This window comes from Oncorhynchus gorbuscha, linkage group LG12 (assembly GCF_021184085.1).
Source record: "Oncorhynchus gorbuscha isolate QuinsamMale2020 ecotype Even-year linkage group LG12, OgorEven_v1.0, whole genome shotgun sequence".
NCBI lineage: Eukaryota > Metazoa > Chordata > Actinopteri > Salmoniformes > Salmonidae > Oncorhynchus > Oncorhynchus gorbuscha.
This window is the reverse complement of record NC_060184.1, coordinates 13,013,834-13,039,139: the sequence shown is the minus strand read 5'-3', so window position 1 is coordinate 13,039,139 and position 25,306 is coordinate 13,013,834. Positions and strand designations below refer to the sequence as shown.

The 25,306-nt window shown below is 44.8% G+C and overlaps 1 protein-coding gene across 1 annotated transcript in view; it reads right to left on the bottom strand.

The window, feature by feature from the left end:
• Positions 1–23,374, bottom strand: part of LOC123990541 (protein eva-1 homolog A-like) — a 185,404-nt gene extending 162,030 nt beyond the window's left edge. Inside the window, exon 1 of the mRNA XM_046291131.1 lies at positions 23,078–23,374. Within this exon, the coding sequence (XP_046147087.1) occupies positions 23,078–23,186 (109 nt within the window). The 5' untranslated portion in view covers positions 23,187–23,374. The remainder of the gene's footprint in view (positions 1–23,077) is intronic.
• Positions 23,375–25,306: the final 1,932 nt, after the last annotated feature.

Here is a 25,306-nt window from a genome sequence, read left to right as displayed (position 1 = left end):
GTGCCGACACATTCACAAATCAAAGGCCTGATTAACATGACATCACTATCGCAGCCACATCCTGAGTCCTCGGTGCCGACACATTCACAAATCAAAAGGCCTGATTAACATGACATCACTATCGCAGCCACATCCTGAGTCCTCGGTGCCGACACATTCACAAATCAAAAGGCCTGATTAACATGACATCACTATCGCAGCCACATCCTGAGTCCTCGGTGCCGACACATTCACAAATCAAAAGGCCTGATTAACATGACATCACTATCGCAGCCACATCCTGAGTCCTCGGTGCCGACACATTCACAAATCAAAAGGCCTGATTAACATGACATCACTATCGCAGCCACATCCTGAGTCCTCGGTGCCGACACATTCACAAATCAAAAGGCCTGATTAACATGACATCACTATCGCAGCCACATCCTGAGTCCTCGGTGCCTGATTAACATGACATCACACATTCACAAATCAAAAGGCCTGATTAACATGACATCACTATCGCAGCCACATCCTGAGTCCTCGGTGCCGACACATTCACAAATCAAAAGGCCTGATTAACATGACATCACTATCGCAGCCACATCCTGAGTCCTCGGTGCCGACACATTCACAAATCAAAAGGCCTGATTAACATGACATCACTATCGCAGCCACATCCTGAGTCCTCGGTGCCGACACATTCACAAATCAAAAGGCCTGATTAACATGACATCACTATCGCAGCCACATCCTGAGTCCTCGGTGCCGACACATTCACAAATCAAAAGGCCTGATTAACATGACATCACTATCGCAGCCACATCCTGAGTCCTCGGTGCCGACACATTCACAAATCAAAAGGCCTGATTAACATGACATCACTATCGCAGCCACATCCTGAACACATTCACAAATCAAAAGGCCTGATTAACATGACATCACTATCGCAGCCACATCCTGAGTCCTCGGTGCCGACACATTCACAAATCAAAAGGCCTGATTAACATGACATCACTAGCAGCCACATCCTGAGTCCTCGGTGCCGACAATTCACAAATCAAAAGGCCTGATTAACATGACATCACTATGCAGCCACATCCTGAGTCCTCGGTGCCACACATTCACAAATCAAAAGGCCTGATTAACATGACATCACTATCGCAGCCACATCCTGAGTCCTCGGGACACATTCACAAATCAAAAGGCCTGATTAACATGACATCACTATCGCAGCCACATCCTGAGTCCTCGGTGCCGACACATTCACAAATCAAAAGGCCTGATTAACATGACATCACTATCGCAGCCACATCCTGAGTCCTCGGTGCCGACACATTCACAAATCAAAAGGCCTGATTAACATGACATCACTATCGCAGCCACATCCTGAAACATTCACAAATCAAAAGGCCTGATTAACATGACATTCGCAGCCACATCCTGAGTCCTCGGTGCCAACATTCACAAATAAAGGCCTGATTAACATGACATCACTAGCAGCCACATCCTGAGTCCTGTGGACACATTCACAAATCAAAAGGCCTGATTAACATGACATCACTAGCAGCCACATCCTGAGTTCGGTGCCGACACATTCACAAATCAAAAGGCCTGATTAACATGACATCACTATCGCAGCCACATCCTGAGTCCTCGGTGCCGACACATTCACAAATCAAAAGGCCTGATTAACATGACATCACTATCGCAGCCACATCCTGAGTCCTCGGTGCCGACACATTCACAAATCAAAAGGCCTGATTAACATGACATCACTATCGCAGCCACATCCTGAGTCCTCGGTGCCGACACATTCACAAATCAAAAGGCCTGATTAACATGACATCACTATCGCAGCCACATCCTGAGTCCTCGGTGCCGACACATTCACAAATCAAAAGGCCTGATTAACATGACATCACTATCGCAGCCACATCCTGAGTCCTCGGTGCCGACACATTCACAAATCAAAAGGCCTGATTAACATGACATCACTATCGCAGCCACATCCTGAGTCCTCGGTGCCGACACATTCACAAATCAAAAGGCCTGATTAACATGACATCACTATCGCAGCCACATCCTGAGTCCTCGGTGCCGACACATTCACAAATCAAAAGGCCTGATTAACATGACATCACTATCGCAGCCACATCCTGAGTCCTCGGTGCCGACACATTCACAAATCAAAAGGCCTGATTAACATGACATCACTATCGCAGCCACATCCTGAGTCCTCGGTGCCGACACATTCACAAATCAAAAGGCCTGATTAACATGACATCACTATCGCAGCCACATCCTGAGTCCTCGGTGCCGACACATTCACAAATCAAAAGGCCTGATTAACATGACATCACTATCGCAGCCACATCCTGAGTCCTCGGTGCCGACACATTCACAAATCAAAAGGCCTGATTAACATGACATCACTATCGCAGCCACATCCTGAGTCCTCGGTGCCGACACATTCACAAATCAAAGGCCTGATTAACATGACATCACTATCGCAGCCACATCCTGAGTCCTCGGTGCCGACACATTCACAAATCAAAAGGCCTGATTAACATGACATCACTATCGCAGCCACATCCTGAGTCCTCGGTGCCGACACATTCACAAATCAAAAGGCCTGATTAACATGACATCACTATCGCAGCCACATCCTGAGTCCTCGGTGCCGACACATTCACAAATCAAAAGGCCTGATTAACATGACATCACTATCGCAGCCACATCCTGAGTCCTCGGTGCCGACACATTCACAAATCAAAAGGCCTGATTAACATGACATCACTATCGCAGCCACATCCTGAGTCCTCGGTGCCGACACATTCACAAATCAAAAGGCCTGATTAACATGACATCACTATCGCAGCCACATCCTGAGTCCTCGGTGCCGACACATTCACAAATCAAAAGGCCTGATTAACATGACATCACTATCGCAGCCACATCCTGAGTCCTCGGTGCCGACACATTCACAAATCAAAAGGCCTGATTAACATGACATCACTATCGCAGCCACATCCTGAGTCCTCGGTGCCGACACATTCACAAATCAAAAGGCCTGATTAACATGACATCACTATCGCAGCCACATCCTGAGTCCTCGGTGCCGCCACATCCTGACATTCACAAATCAAAAGGCCTGATTAACATGACATCACTATCGCAGCCACATCCTGAGTCCTCGGTGCCGACACATTCACAAATCAAAAGGCCTGATTAACATGACATCACTATCGCAGCCACATCCTGAGTCCTCGGTGCCGACACATTCACAAATCAAAAGGCCTGATTAACATGACATCACTATCGCAGCCACATCCTGAGTCCTCGGTGCCGACACATTCACAAATCAAAAGGCCTGATTAACATGACATCACTATCGCAGCCACATCCTGAGTCCTCGGTGCCGACACATTCACAAATCAAAAGGCCTGATTAACATGACATCACTATCGCAGCCACATCCTGAGTCCTCGGTGCCGACACATTCACAAATCAAAAGGCCTGATTAACATGACATCACTATCGCAGCCACATCCTGAGTCCTCGGTGCCGACACATTCACAAATCAAAAGGCCTGATTAACATGACATCACTATCGCAGCCACATCCTGAGTCCTCGGTGCCGACACATTCACAAATCAAAAGGCCTGATTAACATGACATCACTATCGCAGCCACATCCTGAGTCCTCGGTGCCGACACATTCACAAATCAAAAGGCCTGATTAACATGACATCACTATCGCAGCCACATCCTGAGTCCTCGGTGCCTGATTAACATGACATCACATTCACAAATCAAAAGGCCTGATTAACATGACATCACTATCGCAGCCACATCCTGAGTCCTCGGTGCCGACACATTCACAAATCAAAAGGCCTGATTAACATGACATCACTATCGCAACAGGTCCCTGACACATCACAAATAAGGCCTGATTAACATGACATCACTATCGCAGCCACATCCTGAGTCCTCGGTGCCGACACATTCACAAATCAAAAGGCCTGATTAACATGACATCACTATCGCAGCCACATCCTGAGTCCTCGGTGCCGACACATTCACAAATCAAAAGGCCTGATTAACATGACATCACTATCGCAGCCACATCCTGAGTCCTCGGTGCCGACACATTCACAAATCAAAAGGCCTGATTAACATGACATCACTATCGCAGCCACATCCTGAGTCCTCGGTGCCGACACATTCACAAATCAAAAGGCCTGATTAACATGACATCACTATCGCAGCCACATCCTGAGTCCTCGGTGCCGACACATTCACAAATCAAAAGGCCTGATTAACATGACATCACTATCGCAGCCACATCCTGAGTCCTCGGTGCCGACACATTCACAAATCAAAAGGCCTGATTAACATGACATCACTATCGCAGCCACATCCTGAGTCCTCGGTGCCGACACATTCACAAATCAAAAGGCCTGATTAACATGACATCACTATCGCAGCCACATCCTGAGTCCTCGGTGCCGACACATTCACAAATCAAAAGGCCTGATTAACATGACATCACTATCGCAGCCACATCCTGAGTCCTCGGTGCCGACACATTCACAAATCAAAAGGCCTGATTAACATGACATCACTATCGCAGCCACATCCTGAGTCCTCGGTGCCGACACATTCACAAATCAAAAGGCCTGATTAACATGACATCACTATCGCAGCCACATCCTGAGTCCTCGGTGCCGACACATTCACAAATCAAAAGGCCTGATTAACATGACATCACTATCGCAGCCACATCCTGAGTCCTCGGTGCCGACACATTCACAAATCAAAAGGCCTGATTAACATGACATCACTATCGCAGCCACATCCTGAGTCCTCGGTGCCGACACATTCACAAATCAAAAGGCCTGATTAACATGACATCACTATCGCAGCCACATCCTGAGTCCTCGGTGCCGACACATTCACAAATCAAAAGGCCTGATTAACATGACATCACTATCGCAGCCACATCCTGAGTCCTCGGTGCCGACACATTCACAAATCAAAGGCCTGATTAACATGACATCACTATCGCAGCCACATCCTGAGTCCTCGGTGCCGACACATTCACAAATCAAAAGGCCTGATTAACATGACATCACTATCGCAGCCACATCCTGAGTCCTCGGTGCCGACACATTCACAAATCAAAAGGCCTGATTAACATGACATCACTATCGCAGCCACATCCTGAGTCCTCGGTGCCGACACATTCACAAATCAAAAGGCCTGATTAACATGACATCACTATCGCAGCCACATCCTGAGTCCTCGGTGCCGACACATTCACAAATCAAAAGGCCTGATTAACATGACATCACTATCGCAGCCACATCCTGAGTCCTCGGTGCCGACACATTCACAAATCAAAAGGCCTGATTAACATGACATCACTATCGCAGCCACATCCTGAGTCCTCGGTGCCGACACATTCACAAATCAAAAGGCCTGATTAACATGACATCACTATCGCAGCCACATCCTGAGTCCTCGGTGCCGACACATTCACAAATCAAAAGGCCTGATTAACATGACATCACTATCGCAGCCACATCCTGAGTCCTCGGTGCCGACACATTCACAAATCAAAAGGCCTGATTAACATGACATCACTATCGCAGCCACATCCTGAGTCCTCGGTGCCGACACATTCACAAATCAAAAGGCCTGATTAACATGACATCACTATCGCAGCCACATCCTGAGTCCTCGGTGCCGACACATTCACAAATCAAAAGGCCTGATTAACATGACATCACTAGCAGCCACATCCTGAGTCCTCGGTGCCGACACATTCACAAATCAAAAGGCCTGATTAACATGACATCACTATCGCAGCCACATCCTGAGTCCTCGGTGCCGACACATTCACAAATCAAAAGGCCTGATTAACATGACATCACTATCGCAGCCACATCCTGAGTCCTCGGTGCCGACACATTCACAAATCAAAAGGCCTGATTAACATGACATCACTATCGCAGCCACATCCTGAGTCCTCGGTGCCGACACATTCACAAATCAAAAGGCCTGATTAACATGACATCACTATCGCAGCCACATCCTGAGTCCTCGGTGCCGACACATTCACAAATCAAAAGGCCTGATTAACATGACATCACTATCGCAGCCACATCCTGAGTCCTCGGTGCCGACACATTCACAAATCAAAAGGCCTGATTAACATGACATCACTATCGCAGCCACATCCTGAGTCCTCGGTGCCGACACATTCACAAATCAAAAGGCCTGATTAACATGACATCACTATCGCAGCCACATCCTGAGTCCTCGGTGCCGACACATTCACAAATCAAAAGGCCTGATTAACATGACATCACTATCGCAGCCACATCCTGAGTCCTCGGTGCCGACACATTCACAAATCAAAAGGCCTGATTAACATGACATCACTATCGCAGCCACATCCTGAGTCCTCGGTGCCGACACATTCACAAATCAAAAGGCCTGATTAACATGACATCACTATCGCAGCCACATCCTGAGTCCTCGGTGCCGACACATTCACAAATCAAAAGGCCTGATTAACATGACATCACTATCGCAGCCACATCCTGAGTCCTCGGTGCCGACACATTCACAAATCAAAAGGCCTGATTAACATGACATCACTATCGCAGCCACATCCTGAGTCCTCGGTGCCGACACATTCACAAATCAAAAGGCCTGATTAACATGACATCACTATCGCAGCCACATCCTGAGTCCTCGGTGCCGACACATTCACAAATCAAAAGGCCTGATTAACATGACATCACTATCGCAGCCACATCCTGAGTCCTCGGTGCCGACACATTCACAAATCAAAAGGCCTGATTAACATGACATCACTATCGCAGCCACATCCTGACACACATTCACAAATCAAAAGGCCTGATTAACATGACATCACTATCGCAGCCACATCCTGAGTCCTCGGTGCCGACACATTCACAAATCAAAAGGCCTGATTAACATGACATCACTATCGCAGCCACATCCTGAGTCCTCGGTGCCGACACATTCACAAATCAAAAGGCCTGATTAACATGACATCACTATCGCAGCCACATCCTGAGTCCTCGGTGCCGACACATTCACAAATCAAAAGGCCTGATTAACATGACATCACTATCGCAGCCACATCCTGAGTCCTCGGTGCCGACACATTCACAAATCAAAAGGCCTGATTAACATGACATCACTATCGCAGCCACATCCTGAGTCCTCGGTGCCGACACATTCACAAATCAAAAGGCCTGATTAACATGACATCACTATCGCAGCCACAAATCATGACATCACTGAGTACATCCTGAGTCCTCCGACACATTCACAAATCAAAAGGCCTGATTAACATGACATCACTATCGCAGCCACATCCTGAGTCCTCGGTGCCGACACATTCACAAATCAAAAGGCCTGATTAACATGACATCACTATCGCAGCCACATCCTGAGTCCTCGGTGCCGACACATTCACAAATCAAAAGGCCTGATTAACATGACATCACTATCGCAGCCACATCCTGAGTCCTCGGTGCCGACACATTCACAAATCAAAAGGCCTGATTAACATGACATCACTATCGCAGCCACATCCTGAGTCCTCGGTGCCGACACATTCACAAATCAAAAGGCCTGATTAACATGACATCACTATCGCAGCCACATCCTGAGTCCTCGGTGCCGACACATTCACAAATCAAAAGGCCTGATTAACATGACATCACTATCGCAGCCACATCCTGAGTCCTCGGTGCCGACACATTCACAAATCAAAAGGCCTGATTAACATGACATCACTATCGCAGCCACATCCTGAGTCCTCGGTGCCGACACATTCACAAATCAAAAGGCCTGATTAACATGACATCACTATCGCAGCCACATCCTGAGTCCTCGGTGCCGACACATTCACAAATCAAAAGGCCTGATTAACATGACATCACTATCGCAGCCACATCCTGAGTCCTCGGTGCCGACACATTCACAAATCAAAAGGCCTGATTAACATGACATCACTATCGCAGCCACATCCTGAGTCCTCGGTGCCGACACATTCACAAATCAAAAGGCCTGATTAACATGACATCACTATCGCAGCCACATCCTGAGTCCTCGGTGCCGACACATTCACAAATCAAAAGGCCTGATTAACATGACATCACTATCGCAGCCACATCCTGAGTCCTCGGTGCCGACACATTCACAAATCAAAAGATGGTTTTACTATTTAGTTTAAAAGCTCTGATGAAGGCCAAGTGAACAAGAAACTTTTCAATGTCTGTTCTATTTAAGACTCATTTCAAGGGGAACAAAAACGACTTTACCTACATTTTAACACCACCGCAGAAGCTTCGCCCTAGTTTTGTTGTTGGCTACTTACAGAGGACTAGGGCCTATGACTCGCGGCCCACCTCTTCCAATGCATTGTGGAAAAGCGTGCATTAAATTCTACTAGACAAAGAGCTGAGATGAGTACAACATCCTGGCATTTAAACCACTCTGGATTTGAGAAGATTCACATACTATAAAACATTATATTTTCACATACTAAGAATGAGTAATGCGCACTCTTACAATTGAGTGTCATACAATATGTTAGTGTGTTCTATTACATTATCACAAATATAGCAGTGTTGTGTGTGTGTGTGTGTTCTATTACATTATCACAAATATAGCAGTGTTGTGTGTGTGTGTGTGTTCTATTACATTGTCACAAATATAGCAGTGTTGTGTGTGTGTGTTCTATTACATTATCACAAATATAGATGTGTTGTGTGTGCGTGTGTGCGTGTGTGCGTGTGCGTGTGTGTGTGTGTGTGTGTGTGTGTGTGTGTGTGTGTGTGTGTGTGTGTGTGTGTGTGTGTGTGTGTGTGTGTGTGATATCTGACAGGATACTGGTTGTTACTACATGACGTACTGTTGCTGGATGATATAAAACATGTATCAGAGTGATATTAGCGACACACTGTTACACAGAGAACACCGTGAGGTACACAACATTACAAAACACTCCACCTATATGTAGCATTCCCTGCCATCTCCACTTCGTCTTTATGACTTTGGTAACATACTGTCAAGAGGGATGAATGGAGTCCATCACAATCTGGCTTCATCATTTACAAAAAGTGAGGTGCTTTGAAGTTTTTTTTTTCTTCTCTTAAGAGAATACCAGCCTTGTGCCACCCCCATTCAGCCTGCCTCCCTCCGTTCCTCCCGCCTGTCTCTGCCCGCTGTAGACAAAACAAGCAGGAGGGGGTTTGTTTGGACAGAGCTCACCTGGCACCCTGACACACAAACACAGTAGTACTCAGGCAAAAGCCCTGGGGAGGAGTGGCAGAGTGGGGGATGGAGGGGGAGGTAGGAGGGGAGGAGAGGAGAGGGGGGTGGTGGGGGAGGTAGGAGGGGAGGCGAGTGGGGTGGTGGGGGAGGTAGGAGGGGAGGAGAGTGGGGTGGTGGGGGAGGTAGGACGGGCGAAGAGGGGGTGGTGGGGGAGGTAGGAGGGGAGGAGAGTGGGGAGGTATGGTGGAGGGAGGAGGGGCAGAGTGGAGTGGGGGAGGGAGGAGGGGGAGGGGCTGAAAGGGGGTTACACAATAAAAGAGGGGGGCCTGGTTCACTCTAACCAGCTCTCTCCAAATCAGAGCAGGATTAAGATACGAGAGGAGAACTGGATGATGAGGGAAGGTGTGTGTGTGTGTGTGTGTGTGTGTGTGTGTGTGTGTGTGTGTGTGTGTGTGTGTGTGTGTGTGTGTGTGTGTGTGTGTGTGTGTGTGTGTGTGTGTGTGTGTGTGTGTGTGTGTGTGTGTGTGTGTGTGTGTGTGTGTGTGTGGTGGGATGGGAGAGCTGTAAAAACGCTCTTAACCCCATCAGAGTGCTCCATAATTGGGGGTTAGGCAGAAATACACAAAACCCCTACCCATCATAGGTAGAGACGAACTGACCTCCAAAGGTCGCCATGACAGCCTGTACAATAGGATTTCTTAGTTGTCCGACAGCAACTAAGCAAACCTACAGTTGCAGGCACTAAAAGTTAGGTTGTGCCATAGTTTTTAAAGAGCAATTGCCATTATGCGTGTGCAAAACAGTGTTTTAAAGTATAAACGTTTTAATGCCCCCAACTCCAACCAGCCACACTGCCTTTATAGACCAAGTGAATAACTATACAAGCTAAAGTGTCTCACTGTCTCAACTCCATCCAGCCACACTGCCTTTATAGACCAAGTGAATAACTATACAAGCTAAAGTGTCTCACTGTCTCAACTCCATCCAGTAAAAAACCCTAGACACCTTTGATGGCGGTGTGAGAAGCATTTTCATAATACAAGTGTGACCGATGGCCCGACTGCCCTGGCCGAGCCAAACAAAGTGTCCCCGACGCAACCCTAGCCCGGCACAAGAGGGTCAGCCTGTGTGTGAAACGCTCACTAAGTTAGCATTTCAGAGCTAACGCGACAACAATGGGGGTAAACACAAAGCAACAATGGAGTGACTGTCTTGTAAAGAAGACCATGCTGGTATTACATGGAGGTCCCAGGTGGGGTTACAGTAGGTTAGCATGCTCTCCAAGTGGGCTATTGTTGCTAACTCTTGCTACTGCCTGCCTACCCACGTACAAAAGAAACCAATAAAGCTTTGTATTATCAGACATCTCATTTAATAACAGGAACACAACCAAACCAGACAAAACACTAAGATTTGGGTGGCCTCCTTTGGAAATTGTGGATAAAAACACAAAACTCTCCACTCTATGTACTCTCACATCAATAGCAGAGAGGAGAGACAGAGGAAGGCAAGATGGATGTTTAGCCTTCCTGCCACACACACACACACATTAGCTAGGGTGGTTTGACCTTTGTTGACCCCGTGACACTTTAACAGCCATTGACTGAGGTTAAATGGGTCTCTAGGCCACAGGTTTACGAGACACAGAAAGAGAGAGAGGGGTGAGTTTTCACTGTAACACCCTGGTGGGTCAATAATAGAGACCTATTGTGCAACCCATTTTGATGCTTTGGGCTGGGTGACACCAAAAGCATTGGGAGGAATACTTCTGCAGCTGGGGTCACATGCCACACTGGTTCTCCCAAAAACATAGAAAAAGGTGAATGAATGTACTGTATGTTTGTTTAAGTAGTACATGTACCGTACCGTGCCTTTAAAGTTCCCTTTACACCCACCCGTAGCACACGTTCCAGCAGGTATATCTCACTGATCATCCCCAAAGCCAGCACCTCCTTTGGCCGCCTTTCCTTCCAGTTCTCTGCTGCCAGTGACTGGAACGAATTGCAAAAATCGCTGAAGTCGGAGACTTTTATTTCCCTCACCAACTTTAAACATCAACTATCTGAGCAGCTAACCGATCGCTGCAGCTGTACATAGTCCATCTGTAAATAGCCCACCCAATCTACCTACCTCATCCCCATACTGTTTTTATTTGATTTACTTTTCTGCTCTTTTGCACACCAGTATCCCCACTTGCACATCATCATCTGCTCATTTGGCAGTCTCTATGTGGGTGCCACAGGGTTCAATTCTCGGTCTGACTCTTTTCTCTGTATATATCAATGATGTTGCTCTTGCTGCGGGCGATTCCCTGATCCACCTCTACACAGACGACACCATTCTGTATACTTCTGGCCCTTCCTTGGACACTGTGCTATCTAACCTCCAAACGAGCTTCAATGCCATACAACACTCCTTCCGTGGCCTGCAACTGCCCTTAAACGCTAGTAAAACCAAATGCATGCTTTTCAACCGTTCGCTGCCTTCACCCACACGCCCGACTAGCATCACCACCCTGGATGGTTCCGACCTAGAATATGTGGACATCTATAAGTACCTAGGTGTCTGGCTAGACTGTAAACTCTCCTTCCAGACTCATATCAAACATCTCCAATCCAAAATCAAATCTAGAATCGGCTTTCTATTTCGCAACAAGCCTTGGCTCCTCCACTCACGCCGCCAAACTTACCCTAGTAAAACTGACTATCCTACTGATCCTCGACTTCGCCGATGTCATCTACAAAATAGCTTCCAATACTCTACTCAGCAAACTGGATGCAGTTTATCACAGTGCCATCCGTTTTGTTACTAAAGCACCTTATACCATCCACCACTGTGACCTGTATGCTCTACTCGGTTGGCCTTTGCTACATATTCGTCGCCAGACCCACTGGCTCCAGGTCATCTACAAGTCCATGCTAGGTAAAGCTCCACCTTATCTCAGTTCACTGGTCACGATGGCAACACCCACCCGTAGTACGCGCTCCAGCAGGTATATCTCACTGATCATCCCTAAAGCCAACACCTCATTTGGCCGCCTTTCCTTCCAGTTCTCTGCTACCTGTGACTGGAACGAATTGCAAAAATCGTTGAAGTTGGAGACTTTTATCTCCCTCACCAACTTTAAACATCTGCTATCTGAGCAGCTAACCGATCGCTGCAGCTGTACATAGTCCATCGGTAAATAGCCCACCCAATTTACCTACCTCATCCCCATACTGTTTTTATTTATTTACTTTTCTGCTCTTTTGCACACCAGTATCTCTACCTGCACATGACCATCTGATCATTTATCACTCCAATGTTAATCTGCAAAATTGTAATTATTGCCTACCTCCTCATGCCTTTTGCACACAATGTATATAGACTCTTTTTTTTCCTACTGTGTTATTGACTTGTTAATTGTTTACTCCATGTGTAACTCTGTGTTGTCTGTTCACACTGCTATGCTTTATCTTGGCCAGGTTGCAGTTGTAAATGAGAACTTGTTCTCAACTAGCCTACCTGGTTAAATAAATACAAATAAAATAATAAACTATCTGTAGTTGGAATTTGGATGGACTATCCCTTTAAAATTCCACTGTTTTGCTGGGTTAGAAGGACCTGGCTTCAAGCACTATGATTCAAGTACTGATCATGATGATGACTCTAATTCCCCAAGCATGAGATAAGATAAAGGTATTTTAGTACTCTGCTAGAGTTAAAGAGCTAGCTCATAGCCAGGGGGGTCTTTCACATGAAACGCTCACTCCTCACTTTTAATTAGTCATTCAGGCAGCTGTGTGTTGGAATGATAGAGGTGATAAGAGAGAGTGAGAACTCAATCACCTACCACTGACATTGGTTTTTATATCTAGGGTGAATGAAATAATGAAATGCGATAGACTCAGAATATTTAAAATAACATTCAGTCAGTACTGGTTTAGCCATGATTTCTATGTTTCTCTTCTCGAAGAGCGGACGTGACATTATGACAACAACAAAAAAACCTAGACACTGATATGCACTGGTTATGCACTGGTTATATGTACACAAAACCCAAAGCAGCTGAAGAATCCAACAACTGGGATGTATAAACGGCTGAAAAAGACAATGCAAATCAAGAATCTAGAAGACAATGCAAATCTAGAAGACCATGCAAATCTAGAATCTAGATCAGGGCTCTCCAACCCTGTTCCTGGAGAGCTATCCTCCTGTAGGTTTTAACTCCAACCCTGTTCCTGGAGAGCTATTGTCATGCAGGTGAAAGAGGACCCAAAAGCGACTTAACAGAAACAGAGTTTATTCAAGTCCAAACAGAAAACGACAAATCCTGAATCCTTAACAGGAAATGTCCAAACAGGGAATAACAGAAATCCTCTAGTCTGTAGAGGGGAATAACAGGAGAAGCGGCCACAGACTGCAGGTCGCTTCGGGTAGGCGCAGGCCGTAGCTGACAGAGACACCTGCTCACACGCAGCATCTGATGAAGGCAAAAACACGACAGGACAGGGCGATACACAATCACAGCACGGTGAATTCTAACAAGGAACCGACAGGACAGGAACGGAACACAAAGGAAGAAATAGGGACTCTAATCAGGGGAAAGGATCGGGAACAGGTGTGGGAAGACTAAATGATGATTAGGGGAATAGGAACAGCTGGGAGCAGGAACGGAACGATAGAGAGAAGAGAGAGCGAGAGAGTGAGAGAGGGAGGGGGAGAGAGAGGGATAGAAAGAGGGAAAGAACCTAATAAGACCAGCAGAGGGAAACGAATAGAATGGGGAGCACAGGGACAAGACATGATAATAAATGACAAACATGACAGCTATCCTCCTGTAGGTTTTAACTCCAACCCAGTTCCTGGAGAGCTACCCTCCTGTAGGTTTTAACTCCAACCCTGTTTCTGGAGAGCTATCCTCCTGTAGGTTTTAACTCCAACCCTGTTACTGGAGAGCTATCCTCCTGTAGGTTTTAACTCCAACCCTGTTTCTGGAGAGCTATCCTCTAGTAGGTTTTAACTCCAACCCTGTTACTGGAGAGCTATCCTCCTGTAGGTTTTAACTCCAACCCTGTTCCTGGAGAGCTATCATCCTGTAGGTTTTAACTCCAACCCTGTTCCTGGAGAGCTATCCTCCTGTAGGTTTCTTCTGCAGCATTCCGCCACCTACTGTGCAGGTGGATAATAAGGATTCCAAGAAATGAAAACATTTGGGTAAAAATAAATAAAATATCATACAAGCTACCAAACCAAAAAAACATTCAACCTGCTTTTCTGTAATAAAGTCAACCTGCTTTTCAGTAAGAAATCATTCTTATCAGGTCTCAACACATTGACCACATTGAGATCAGAAGCTTCCTGTGAGGGCGGGACATTTCCTAGCGACAAAAGTCTTGGAGCTCCAAAACGTTCTCAGCTGCAGATATGATATCCGGTCGGTGGCTCTCCAAGAACAGGGTTGGAGTGAAAACCTACCGGACGGTAGCTCTCCAGGAACAGGGTTGGAGTGAAAACCTACCGGTCGGTGGCTCTCCAGGAACAGGGCAGGATTGAAAACCTACCGGACGGTGGCTTTCCAGGAACAGGGTTGGAGTGAAAACCTACCGGTCGGTCGCTCTCCGGGAACAGGGCTGGATTGAAAACCTACCAGACGGTAGCTCTCCAGGAACAGGGTTGGAGTGAAAACCTACCGGACGGTAGCTCTCCAGGAACAGGGTTGGATTGAAAACCTACCAGACGGTAGCTCTCCAGGAACAGGGTTGGAGTGAAAACCTACCGGACGGTAGCTCTCCAGGAACAGGGTTGGAGTGAAAACCTACCAGAAGGTAGCTCTCCAGGAACAGGGTTGGAGAGCCCTTATGTAGATGGACTAACTATCATGACCTCTCTTCTTGAAGTTCTCTTCCATATGACTTCCCTTAGAGCCTAACTTGAGATACAGTTGAAGTCGGAAGTTTACATACATCTTAGCCACGTACATTTAAACATAGTTTTTCACAATCCCTGTCATTTAATCCTAGCAAAAATTGCCTGCTTTTTCAGTTCTGCCCACAAATTTTCCAAAGGATTGAGGTCAGGGCTTTGTGATGGCCACTCCAATACCTTGACTTTGTTGTCCTTAAGCCATTTTGCCACAACCTTGGAAGTATGCTTGGGGTCATTGTCCATTTGGAAGAGCCATTTGTGACTAAGCTTTAACTTCCTGACTGATGTCTTGAGATGTTTCTTTAATATATCCACAAAATTATCTTCTCATGATGCCATCTATTTTGTGAAGTGCACCAGTCCTCCTGCTGCAAAGCACCCCCACAACATGAGGCTTCCACCCACGTGCTTCACGGTTGCGATGGTGTTCTTCGGCTTGCAAGCCTCCCCCTTTTTCCTCCAAACATAACGATGGTCATTATGGCCAAACAGTTCTATTTTTGTCATTTTTTCTCTCCAAAAAGTACGATCTTTGTCCCCATGTGCAGTTGCAAACTGTATTCTGGCTTTTTTATGGCGGTTTTGGAGCAGTGGCTTCTTCCTTGCTGAGCAGCCTTTCAGGTTATGTCGATATAGGACTCATTTTACTGTGAAGATAATTTTAGATAGAGAATTTTGTACCTGTTTCCTCCAGCATCTTCACAAGGTCCTTTGCTGTTGTTCTGGGATTGATTTGCACTTTTCGCACCTAAGTACCTTCATCTCTGGGAGACAGAACGCCTCTCCTTCCTGAGTAGTATGATGGCTGTATGGCCCCATGGTGTTTATACTTGCATACTATTGTTTGTACAGATGAACGTGGTACCTTCAGGCATTTGGAAATTGCTCCCAAGGATGAACCAGACTTGTGAAGGTCTACAATTTTTTTCTGAGGTCTTGGCTGATTTCTTTTGATTTTCCCATGATGTCAAGCAAAGAGGAACTGAGTTTGAAGGTAGGCCTTGAAATAAATCCACAGGTACACTGAAATTATGACAATTAGCCCATCAGAAGCTTCTAACGCCATGACATGATTTTCTGGAATTTTACAAGCTGTTTAAAGGCACAGTCAACTTAGTGAATGTAAACTTCTGACCCCCCCGGAATTGTGATACAGTGAATTATAAGTGAAATAATCTGTCTGTAAACAATTGTTGGAAAAATACCTTGTCATGCACAAAGTAGATGTCCTATCTCACTTGTCAAAACTATAGTTTGTTAACTAGACATTTGTGGAGTTGTTGAAAAATTATTTTTAATGACTCCAACCTAAGTATATGTAAACTTCTGACTTCAACTGTAAGTGCACATACATTGGACTTAAGAGTAAATAGTTCATTAAAGTCAATGGGAGATTTGAAAAAGCATTTGACTGAAGCGCATTAGGATTCAAACAATGATCTCCTCTCTTTTATGACCCATGACGACACGATAGGCTTAAGAGTAACAGTAAAAGTAACTGGAAACCTATCCCTATACAAGAAAGAAAACCATTAATTACAATTGAGTTACAGCTTCAGACCACGAGACAGAACGTCTAGCCTCTCCTCCCTGCAGATGTAGGCTAGGCCTAGAGACGACCATCTCCTCTCACTGACAGATGTAGGGTCTCAAATCAGCCACTTCTGTCACTGTCCTCAGCTCAGCAGGCAGATGTCAATCAAAGGCTTGGTCCTTGGTCTCCAAGGAGATGCCAGTTGGCCAAGAATGTGCCTGATTGCTAAAGTTGTCTTTCAGTCCCCGAGAAGATATTTGAGAGCAGGATTCTTTTCTTAATTCACGTTGAATTGAATGTGGCCAAGTCAGCAGTATTTGCATTGGTATGTTGGGTTGCAGTGGTCCTGGTGAGCAAACCCGTTTCCGAACCCCCGGCCCTGTACCTAATATAACTTAAGAGTTTAGGAACCAGGAATGAAGGGACGTATATGACAATGATGTTTCCTTTCCCATGCCCGGCCCAAAGGAACACATTTCAAATGAACTCCTGCCTACCACCCAATGTTTCGATAATGGAGTCTAAACCCAGGATATTCATAAAGCTGTTCGAATCCATGAGCTGACAAGGTAAAAATCTGTCATTCTGCCCCTGAACAAGGCAGTTAACCCACTGTTCCTAAGCTGTCATTGAAAATAAGAATTTGTTCTTATTGACTTGCCTAGTTAAATAAAGGTCAAATCTAAAAAGCTGTCCCGACATTAAATCTAGACTAAACCGGTTTTAGTAACATGTTTTCTTTGAGGTTGCATTAGTCCCATCCATTGACTCAATCTATTTCTGGACAATATAGAGTTGAACAAACTCAAAATGTAAAGTTATCAGCATTTTGAGAGGTAATGACAGAGCAATCGCCTAAGCAACAGGCACTCACGCACACGTTAACTTAACACATCTGCTCTTTCACACCTTGGCCCCAGTCAGGCATTTGTCTGCTCATTTACAAGCATTAGGAGACCCATTAGAAGCCAATTCACATTGACACAAAGCTCTCCTCCTGGTTTATGACACAGTAAACAAAACGTCCAGCCCTGTTGCTGCTTAGAGGGCTGGTCTAGGCTGGGGGCTAGAGAATCACTGAAGCCTCCAATCTCAGATGAGATTCCATTCATTACGATAGCCCATGACAGTTAGGGCTTGTGCTTTATCGCATGGCATTATTCTGTAGAAATAAAGAAAACGTGCAAGGATATTAAGTAGATAAAACACATGTAGGCCTATAGAACTGTCAGAAATACTGCTTCAGTTTTAAATAACAAGGAAACATCCACATAAATACCGCTGTATATGTCCATGTCTGTCAATGCTCTTGAAATATTCTCAGCATGTCTCGGAAGTACAAAGAATGTGGGTTATTCCCAACTGGGTGAGGTAGTAGTATAATCTTTTATGTAGTAAAACATTAACACCATTCTGACATGTCTTTATCTACAAGCATGATCAGGAAGTTAAATGTGCTATTTACAAATGTCAGTGCGTTAGAGTACTGGGCTAATGAAAACAGGCCGACAATAACTGATACCGAGGCACTGGCAACAGCAAAAGCATGTGGGCTATTGACAAGTAGCAAAACAAGAAGTGCCATGACACACAGACCAAGGCACATGAGGCTTTCAGCATGTTTAGAGCCACAGTGTAACATTTCCTGTAAATTCATAGGATGTTGAGGTTAGTACAACACTATATCGTATAATAACAACAAAAGCAATGTCTATGGCTTTGTTGTCGTAGAATTTGAAGAATGACGTAGCTATAAAAAAGTGACGTTGCTCTATGACATGGCATTCCTTGAATAGCCATGGGACGGGATATCACCATTGTATACGTTTGTTTTGGTGGCCCACTCTTTGATGGCAATGCACATGGGAAATTCCATTTTTCACTTAAAAAATGTATGCCAAACAAAAAACATTAATTTCAAAGTTTAACAAACCATACAACTCTTGGACTGCTTTGAACAATTTAGGCTGTACAGAAAATGTCAGAATTAGGGTCAAATCTCCCTCGGTTTTTATTGCAACCACATTTTCCAAAATCTCTTAAAATAACGACTACGAATTGAGATTCAAAGGCGCCTGCAGAAATAATTGGGTGTCAGCTATGACACAACACCTCGAATTTGACACATTTATTTTGGTTATTGAACGACTGTAGGTGAAGTGAATTTACATCCTCTAACATAATTATGGTAACGGATTTGTAACATGGGTCCCTGATCTGTACTATACTAAAGTGAATATTTATGAATGTCCTTCTCTACATGGTGATGTATCCTGAATAGGTACACAAAGTCATATGCTACATGCTTTTGGTTGTTGTTTAGCATATTTGGGTTTTATTCTACACACGGGCTGTCATTGGAATGAGCTCCACCACCAAACAAGACCACATTTGGTTGGTCACAAGATTGGATATCACTGTAGAGTTCAGTACAGTAAATTAAACATGTTTAGTACATTACAGTAGAGTACAGTGCAAAACAGCACATTACACTGTACTCCACTATAGTGTGCTCTACTGTACTCTACTTTTCTTTAGTGTACTGTTCTGTATATAGCTACACGACTTAACCAAAAGTATGTGGACACCTGCTTGTCGAACATCCCATTCCAAAATCAATGGCATTAATATGGAGTTGGTCCCACCTTTTTTGCTATGTCAGCCTCCACTCTTCTGGGAAGGCTTTCCACTAGATGTTGGAACATTGTTGCTATAACAGCCTCCACTCTTCTGGGAAGGCTTTCCACTAGATGTTGGAACATTGCTGCTATAACAGCCTCCACTCTTCTGGGAAGGCTTTCCACTAGATGTTGGAACATTGCTGCTATAACAGCCTCCACTCTTCTGGGAAGGCTTTCCACTAGATGTTGGAACATTGTTGCGGGGACTTGCTTCCATTCAGCCACAAGAACATTAGTGAGATTGGCACTGATGTTGGGCAATTAGACATGGCCCTGCGTTCCAATTCATCCCGAAGGTGTTCGATGGGGTTGAGGTCAGCGCTCTGTGCAGGCCAGTCAAGTTCTTCCACACCGATCTCGACAAACCATTTCTGTACGGACCTTACTTTGTGCACATGGCATGCTGAAACAGGAAAGAGCCTTCCCCAAATTGTTGCCACAAAGTTGGAAGCACAGAATCGTCAAGAATGGCATTGTATGCTGTAGCGTTAAGATTTCCCTTCACTGGAACAAAGAGGCCTAGCCCGAACCATGAAAAACAGCCCCAGATCATTATTCCTCATCCACCAAACTTTACAGTTGGCACTATGCATTGGGGTAGGAAGCATTCTCCTGGGATCCGCCAAACCCTAATTTGTCCGTCGGACTGGCAGATGGTAAAGCGTGATTCATCACTCCAGAGAACGTGTTTCCACAGCTCCAGAGTCCAATGGCGGCGAGCTTTACACCACACCAGCCGACGCTTGGCATTGCGCATGGTGATCTTAGGCTTGTGTGCGGCTGCTCAGCCATGAAAACCCTTTTCTTGGAGCTCCCGACGAAAAGTTATTGTGCTGACGATGCTTCCAGAGGCAGTTTTATTTTATTTTACTATTTTCTACATTGTAGAATAATTGAAACTATGAAATAACAGATATGGAATCATGTAGTAACCAACGTGTTAAACAAATCAAAATATATTTTATATTTGAGATTCTTCAAAGTAGTCACCCTTTGCCTTGATGACAGCTTTGCACTCTCTTGGCATTCTCTCAACCAGCTTCATGAGGTAGTCACCTGGTATGCATTTCAATTAACAGCTGTGTCTTGTTAAATGTTAATTTGTGGAATTTCTTTCCTTCTAAATGTGTTTGAGCCAATCAATTGTCTTGTGACAAGGGGGTGGTATACAGAAGATAGACCTATTTGGTAACAGACCAAGTCCATATTATGGCAAGAACAGCTCAAATAAGCAAAGAGAAATGACAGTCCATCATTACTTTAAGACAGGAAGGTCAATCAATCTGGAAAATTTCAATTTCAAAATGTCAAGTTTCTTCAAGTGCAGACGCAAAAACCATCAGGCGCTATGATGAAACTGACTCTCATGAGGACCGCAACAGGAAAGGAAGACCCAGAGTTTCCTCTGCTGCAGAGGATAAGTTCATTAGAGTTACCAGCCTCAGAATTTGCAGCCCAAATAAATGCTTCACAGAGTTCAAGTAACAGACACATCTCAACATCAACTCTTCAGAGGAGATTGCGTGAATCAGGCCTTCATGGTCGAACTGCTGCAAAGAAACCACTACTAAAGGACAACAATAAGAAGAAGACACTTGTTTGGCCCAAGAAACACAAGCAATGGACATTAGACGAGTGGAAATCTGTCCTTTGGTCTGATGAGTCCAAATTTTAGATTTTTGGTTCCAACCGCCATGTCTTTGTGAGACACAGAGTAGGTGAACAGATGATTGCCGCATGTGTGGTTCCCACAATAAAGCATGGAGGTGGTGTGATGGTGCTTTGCTGGTGACTCTATCAGTGATTTATTTAGAATTCAAGCCACACTTAACCAGCATGGCTACCACAGCATTTTGCAGCGATACGCCATCCCATCTGGTTTGCACTTAGTGGGACTAAAATGTGTTTTTCAACAGGACAATGACCCAACACACCTCCAGGCTATTTGACCAATAATTAGAGTTATGAAGTGCTGCATTATATCGTCATATGGCCTGGACTCCACAATCACCTGGCATCAACCCAATTGAGATGGTTTTTGATGAGTTGATCCGCAGAGTGAAGGAAAAGCAGCCAACAAGTGCTCAGCATATGTGGGAACTCTTTCAAGCTTGTTGGAAAAGCATTCCAGGTGAAGTTGGTTGAGAGAATGCCAAGAGTGTGCAAAGCTGTGATCAAGGCAAAGGGTGGCTACTTTGAAGAATCTAAAATCTAAAATAGGGGAGAAGGGCCTTGGTCAGGAAGGTGACCAATAACTCAATGGTCACTATAACAGAGCTATAAAGTTCCTCTGTGGATATGGGAGAAGCTTCCAAAGGACATCTCTGCAACACTCCACCAATGGTAGAGTGGCCAGACAGAAGCCACTCCTCAGTAAAAGGCACATGACAACTGGCTTGTAGTTTGCCAAAAGGCACCTAAAGACTCTCAGTCTGATGAAACATAGATTGAACTCTTTGGCCTAGATTCCAAGCACCACGTCTGGAGAAAACCTGGCACCATCCCTACGATGAAGCATGGTCGTGGCATTATCATGCTGTGGGGACATTTTTCAGCAGCACGGACTGGGAGACCTGTCAGGACTGAGGGAGAGAACGGAGCAAAGTACAGAGAGAGCCTTGATGAAAACCTGCTCCAGAGTGCTCAGACTGGGGTGAAGGTTCACCTTCCAATAGGACAACGACTCTAAGCCCACATTCAAGAAAATACATTACTGGCTTCAGGACAAGTCTCTGAATGTCCTTGAGGTGCCCAGCCAGAGCCCGGACTTGAACCCAATCAAACATCTCTGGAGTGACCTGAAAATAGCTGTGCAGCAACGTTCCCCATCCAACATGACAGAGCTTGAGAGGATCTGCAGAGAAGAATGGGAACAACTACACAAATACAGATGTGCCAAGCATCATAGCGTCATACCCAAGAAGACGCAATGCTGTAATCGCAGTCAAAGGTGCTTCAACAAAGTGCTGAGTAAAGGGTCTTACTTATGTAAATGTTTTATTTTAGTTTTTTATTTGTAAAAAATGAGCAAACATTTCTAAAAACCTGTTTTTGCTTTGTCATTATTGGGTATTGTGTGTAGATTGATGAGGGGGGGGACAATTTAATCCATTTTAGAATAAGACTAACATAAAATGTGGAAACAGTCTGAATACTTCCCACACTGTGTGTATTAAAGTATATATAAAATCGAATTAAATAGATTATTCGCTTTCACTTGACACCCAATTGGACATGGTCCTATGAACATCCCATGTTGGTGCTCATGGGTCCTTGTAGATTGAAATGCCTTCATCTTACTGCGTGCCTTTAAAAGCGTACGTTTTTTTATTTGAAGCAAACACATGCACCGCAGGTTGTAACACGCCAAATGGGGCCCATAGACTACAAAACAAGTAGTAAAAACTACAACCAATAACAATCCGCACTGCACTCTGCAAATCTGAAACATAGTAGCCTAGCCCAAAATACTTTCTGTGCAGATGACCGCGACTTTACCACCTGACCACCCAATATGGATTTTCTCAATGTATCGCCCTCACTTGTTCTAGCCAAAAACAACTAATATACGGCATTTATTACACCAAGTATAGACTACAATGGTAAAACAAACGCAGCATCAATTAGACTGGGGTAAGCATGCTTTCCCAACCTGAAAACTCAGAGGAACTTTTGGTGAAGTTGCAGAAGACCGTCAGACACGTTATTCCCAACACGAGCGCGTAATTGATGGCTGAGAGAGGCACATCTGGGAAGAACATCCTTGAAACAGCGAGACGTTTTGGAGTTACTTCTCCTCCACGTTCTGAAGGTCCAGGGTTGCTTTGGAGTTTAGGTTCTGCGTGGCAAGCATCAATACATGCTCGGTCCCATTGTTGGTGCTCCGAATCACCTCATCATTCCTCGGAGGAGAGAAGGAACGAGAGCTCGACCCAAGCAGCAATTCACTTGGAAACTTAGATTTCCAACTGCGTGTGGAAGTGGCTGGCTGGCCCACCTGTAGGAGCGGTATCCGCATGGTCTCAAAGCCCGCGCTTCAGTGGCGCTGCATCAGTAAAGTCTCTCGGTGGACAGTCACTATATACAAGCGATTATAACCATTTTTGTATCCATTCAGAAATATAATATAAATAACTTTATTTCTTCCCAGAGAAAACTTCGGTTCTGTCATTCGGATTAGATTTGTTTTAAATAAACAAAATACCACAATTAAAAGATGACAGGTACAAAATCAGATGCATTCAACAAGATAAATGCAAAGTAATTAGAAAAAAATTACATCAGTAAATATATGGAATTGAAAATAATTTTGAAATGTTCAGTTCAATGCACTCTTCGCATAGAACTGAGATTGTCACAGAATGTCACCAGCCTGCTTGTGCAGTGGCGATTTTAGCATGTAAATCTTGGTGGGGCAAAAAACTGCATGTCAGCAAAGCCACTACACAACACAGCACTAACCAATACATTAATTGCAATATAACGGTGACAAATGCTGCCCACAAACTGTTAGGACCTACATAAAACTGTCCCAACAGCAGTCCCAAAACCTTACCACTGCTACACCTGCCTATCAGCAGTGGCAGTGAAACAGTTCATTCAGCCTTATTTACAACCTTTTTAAAAAGCATGGCTGATATGGCTGACCTGCTTAAACAAATGTGGTTTCTAATGACAATTGAGATGTACAAACTATGGTATAAGGGGACGACAAGCGTGTAAGAGGCCATCCGTAATTTCAATTATGACATTCATGAGCGAGCGAGGATGGACGTAGTCAATATAACTATTTGTTTAGCACCTTTGAAATGTACAGTGACAGAATTCAGAACATGGGCCGTTCTTACAGTGTTCTTCCTGTCCACCAAGTCAGAATGGTAGGATACATACAGGGGGCATAAAAGCAGACAATGAAAGCTCTTACAATATTCAATGATTACATTTCTCTTAAACAGGTTATAGGCTACATGTGCACCACCGAATCAGAACAGTAGGAAAACTTAAGAGGGGTAAAAATACCAAATTATTAGGGTGAGGCACATGGGCTACTAACAGCTTACTACACAACATACACATTATTACTTTCTTAGCTACAATATACATATATCCCTGTCATATTACATAATTGATGCAGCAGCATACAATACATTTCTGGACTCACCTTGTTGTGCTGTGCTCACTTGGACAGGAAAGTGGCATGGCGGTCCTTCGTGGGCAAATTTTGTCATCAATGTCTGTCATTCTCTGGATTTATGATGCTTTCAAAACAACTGGGAACAAAGGTCGAATTATGAAGACATCATTGATCTTCAAGTCGTAGCTCTAGAAAGAGGCCGGATTTACAAGTCAGAGTTGGATGACCGTTCAAAACTAATTTTCCCAGTCGGAGCTCATTTATTCCTGACTTCCCAGTTGTATTGAACTCACTGAAGTCAAGTTTTCGCAGTTCGGAGAGAGTACGGGCCAAATCATGCTTCATTAACAGTGTGGCCAATTTTGAATGTTTATAATTTTAAACTTGGAAAATAGCCACTTGGGGCGGCAGGTAGCCTAGTGGTTAGAGCGTTGGGCCAGTAATTTTATCTGTGGCCAATGACTTTGAGCCTTCTTGGATGGACACTTCTAATCTAACTCTATGGCAGTACCCAAGGGGTGCTCTGCCCTTAGACTTGACAGTGACGTATTGTCCCCATGAGTGACTGAACACTGAGCCAATCACTGTGCAACGCTCCATATTTTCTACTGGCTTGCCCCACCACCACAGAAAGCACTGAGCTAGGCTTAACACCTGCATTTTGGAGCTGCCTTACTCAAGAAAACAAAAAATAGGTCATGTTTGTATGTGGCTTTATTAACTCAATGACATATGTGACGACCCTCC